The 5,000-nt window shown below is 41.2% G+C and overlaps 1 protein-coding gene across 3 annotated transcripts in view; it reads right to left on the bottom strand.

The window, feature by feature from the left end:
- klc1b (kinesin light chain 1b) overlaps positions 1-5,000 on the bottom strand; it is a 43,372-nt gene that overhangs the window by 17,508 nt on the left and 20,864 nt on the right. For 2 of the 3 annotated variants that reach the window (XM_067421260.1, XM_067421261.1), the window contains exon 13: positions 3,718-3,873. In XM_067421260.1, coding sequence (XP_067277361.1) covers positions 3,718-3,873 — 156 coding nt within the window. The remainder of the gene's footprint in view (positions 1-3,717; positions 3,874-5,000) is intronic. The other variant, XM_067421262.1, reaches the window with a different exon arrangement.

Here is a 5,000-nt window from a genome sequence, read left to right as displayed (position 1 = left end):
GGGAAAGGCGGCCCTGATTGGCTGATTGGTTGTCATGGCAACACGTGATGCCGTGGCAGGTTAGTAACAGTAGTGATGGTGAGTGCGCACACACACACACTCATGCAGGTCACATGCACAGGCAAACACTAACGACATCTGATGTGAGTGACACACACACACATCACACACACCATCACAACACAAACAATCTGAGAATGCAAGATCAATTTATTCTGGGTACGAATGCCATCTTCACATCCACAGCCTTACGCGCACTGCCTGAGAAACCACACAGAAACACACACCATCACAACACACACCATCACAACACACACACACACACACCAAAACACACACACCATCACAACACACACACACCATCACAACATACACACACCATCACAACACACCATTACCATCACAACACACACCATCACAACACACACCATCACCATCACAGCACACACCATCACAACACACACACACCATCACAACACACACACACCATCACCTTTACAACACACACACACCATCACAACACACACCATCACAACACACACACACATCACAACACACACACATCACAACACACACCATCACAACACACACATCACAACACACACATCACAACACACACCATCACATCACAACACACACCATCACATCACAACACACACCATCACAACACACACACACACATCACAACACACACACACACACACACACACATCACAACACACACACACATCACAACACACACCATCACATCACAACACACACCATCACATCACAACACACACCATCACAACACACACACACACACACACACACACACACATCACAACACACACATCACAACACAACACAACACACACCATCACATCACAACACACACCATCAACATCACAACGCACACACCATCACAACACACACACCATCACAACACACACACCATCACAACACACAAACCATCACAACACACACACCATCACAACACACACACCATCACAACACAACACACACACATATCATAACACACACACACACACACACACATATCATAACACACACACACACACATCTGATGCGTCTCAGCTCATGTTTAAATATCAAACAGGCCATGAAACAAGAGAAACTCTGCATGTGACGTTCAGATTCCTTCTCATGCTTTAACTTGCACCAAACACACAGTCAGGCAAGTCCATGTTCATTTATGGATGAAGCAGGAGATCAGAGTGCTTTAGTGGCATATTCACAGCTTCATATTATTATTATTATTATTTAAGCAGTGTGTTAATGACCGAACACATAAAGCTTCACATGCAGGATATGACATCAGACCGAACATCCTGAACACAAACACTGAACCGTACGAGGACACGACCACGCCATCACAAACACACGAGAGCCTGGGCGTGTTCTGGTGAGGATAGTGTGTGTGTGTGTGTGTGTGTGTGTGTGTGTGTGTTTCAGAGATGCTCACAAACACACAAGAGCCTGGGCGTAGGGTTGCCACCTTCAATACAGAAAAATAAGGGACGCCTGCCGCAGCGGTGGCCACACCCCTCGGGGCCACGATGACCACAGTCCCGATGGTGTGCCAGTGCAGTGGTCGTATATCATAACTTAAAACATGTTTTCATAATTTGTATATACATTAAGATTGATACAAATGGACATTATAATAGGATATCTGCTATTGAAATCAGTGTGAATAGATGCACTCAGTATAATACACAGCTATGACATTAAAAAACAGACTCAGCTGCTGTAACCAAGAGGGAGTAGGAGAAGAAATCGCAGATGAACTCGAGTCATTTTATAGTGTTGTGAACAAAGATTTTGACTAAAATATTTCTCATTGTTTGCAGTAACACCATCCAAACAGTGAAACCACACCTAAATAACTGTAAATGATATAATATCTACAATCATTTCGTATTTTAATAAAACACTCAACAACATTTTTATTTTTGGTAAATTAAGTAAATATATTTATGTATTATTCTGTTTTTATAGTCTATTGTTAATTCTATAGTAGCCTATTGGATGATGCAATTATTTAAATTTTTTAAGCATAACAAATAGTTGTTTATTTTATTCCTAAAAGGTCCTATTTTGATTAAATATGTATTAAATATATCTTATCTCTTATTAAAGTAATGCTTGTGTCTGACTGTACAACTTAACCTTAATAAACAAATCCTACCATATGATCATTAATGTAGCCTACATTATTAACATTATTTCTTAATAGGCAGCATATGAAATCTAACGTTATCAATCAAAAAATTATTTTGATATAGGTTATGGACCTGCCTCCGCCATCGTTTCAAATGGATTCTGCCCATATAGAAAAGCACCGGCGAGGCGGGGTCCCCTCCTCCTCTGACTCTGATTGGCCGTGATACACGGCCCGTGAACCTGAAACAAACCAATGACGGCAGCGACCCAATTAGGGGCAGAATAGGACGTGTCTTCACACAATGCGGGTGGACCTATGTAAAATACGGGACAAATCGTGGCAACCCTACCTGGGCGTGTTCTGTTGAGGATAGTGTGTGTGTGTGTGTGTGTGTGTGTGTGTGTGTGTGTGTGTGTGTGTGTGTGTGTGTGTGTGTGTGTGTGTGTTTCAGAGATGCTCACAAGCACAAGCATGTTAAATCAGCACAAACAGGCCAGGACACACAATCAGCTCATAAAGACCCGAACAGAGCCGCCGCTCAACATTAGAGAGTCACATGACCAGCCAAACGTCATCCTCTCCCTCAGCACAGGCCTCACATCAGGACACATTTACTGGAGAAGAGAAGCCAATGCTGAATAAAGTCGTAGTTTTTGTTATTTTTGGACCCAAATGTATTTTGGATGCTTCAAGAGACTCTAATTAACCCACTGATGTCTCATATGGACTACTGTGATGATGTTTTTATTCCCTTTCTGGACATGGACAGTATAGTGTGCATACACTTGCTTACGCTCTCAGACTAAATATAAAATATCTTAAACTGTGTGTGAAGATGAGCGGAGGTCTTACGGGTGTGGAGCGACATTAGGGGGAGGAGTTAATGACAGACAGTTCATTTTTGGGTGAACTAACCCTTTAAGAATAAATGCGTAAATGCAGAATTAAATAAATAATAATAATAAAAACACTGGAGTCACATGGACTATTTTAACCATGTCTTCCTTTCTGTGTTCATTATACTGACATGACAGAATTGGGTGAACTATCTCTAAGTTTGATACATTTTTTAAAAACCAAAAATTAATATCTTTGCTTCTCCAGTAAATGTGTCTTGATGTAAGAATGTTCACTGCAAAAAATGCTCTTCTCACTCAGTATTTTTGTCTTGTTTCTAGTCAGAATTTCAAAATAGAGAAATAATCTGCCAATGGGGTGAGAAAAATATTCTTGTTTTCTGTTTGAATTAAGATTATTTTTCTCACCCCATTGGCAGATTATTTATCTTATTTTAAGCAAAAACTCTCTTCATTTTGAGTTATTTTCCCCCCAAACAAGACAATTACTTTTGCTTGTCTAGTAAATACTTCTTGTTTTAAGAATGTTTAGATGTTTGGACGAGAAACAAGACAGAAATACTGAGTAAGAAGAGTATTTTTTGCAGTGTTTAGACGTTGTTAAAACTCGACACTCTGAGGAGTTAGCTTGTTTTGGCCCTGTTGAGCGGCGAGGCTGCGCTGTGATTGGTGGATTGGTGGATGTGTACTCACCCCGCTCCACTGTATGGCCATACTCACTTCATCGCCGCCCTCAGAGCCGCTCTCGTACTTTACGCTCGACAGACTGTCTCTGCTGCGCCGGCGCTCACCGCCCTCGCCCTCCTTCAGGATCTCCACCATCCGCGTCTGATGGACGGGGTCCAGACCCTGACACACACACACACACACACACACACACACCAACATCAGAACACATAGCATCATGGGAGAGCACTGGAAAAAATGCTCTTCTTAAGCCGGGTGCACTCCGTGCGATTTTGCCCACGATTTGGCCGTCTGAGACTAATTTTGCAGATCCTAAAAGATTCCTCTGATCCTGGGCTAAAATCTGACGTCTTTATCCGTCAGTTTGACCGGCAGCCGATTAATGAGCGCTGATATCAAATTTGACCTCAGATGAAATTCTGGCAGTGTCAGCAGATTTGTGGCAGTCCTGCAGTGACTTCTCCTACGACGATCGTCAAATATCTCCGTTTTTCAAGACAAACTACGACCAAAACCAGAGCTGGAGAGTATATGCAGCTCACCGAACGCATCATTCACTGATGATATAAAACTCCAGACGAGTTTTCTTGCGTGTCCGTTTTTAGCGCCTCGACAATCGTACAGTCTGACATTAATGACTGAGATCTCAGAGCGCGGATCATGCTCGTGAAGCAACATTCGCAAAGGACTTTGAAAAAACGTACAGTGTGCAAGAACCCATTATTCAGTAATTTTGTCGTTTCCAGTCTAAATATCCCAAAATTCTTAAATCAAGAATAATTTCCCAGACAAGTAAAAAGACCTAAGATATTTTTTCTTGTTTTGTTGAAAATCAAATCTAAATGAAGAGAGTTTTTGCTTAAAACAGGCGAAATGATCTGCCAATGGGGTGAGGAGAATAATCTGATTTCTGATTGGGACGGAAACAAGAAACAAGATTTCAATCAGAAATAAGATTATTAAAATATTATTATTATTATAAGATTATTAACTTCATTTAGATTTTATTTTCAACAAAACAAGAACAAATATTCAAGTAGTAAGTAGTTGTTCTACTGATCTAGTAAATGCATCTTGATTTAAGATTTTTTTGATAGTTGGACTGGAAACGAGACAGAAATACTAAAGAAGAAGAGCATTTATAGCAGTGAGGTGATGAGCGGGTAAAGCGGTGCATGGACTCACGGGGTGGCTCTGGATCCAGAGAGCAGCAGGAAGGAAAGAAGCGAGAGAAAGCACATGAAACGTCATTTATAAACGCACCGCTCTCAGAGTGTGTAAGGTGTGTG

The sequence above is a fragment of the Pseudorasbora parva genome, chromosome 17, assembly GCF_024679245.1.
Source record: "Pseudorasbora parva isolate DD20220531a chromosome 17, ASM2467924v1, whole genome shotgun sequence".
NCBI lineage: Eukaryota > Metazoa > Chordata > Actinopteri > Cypriniformes > Gobionidae > Pseudorasbora > Pseudorasbora parva.
The sequence above is the reverse complement of the archived record's forward strand: the minus strand, read 5'-3'. Positions and strand labels throughout refer to the sequence as shown.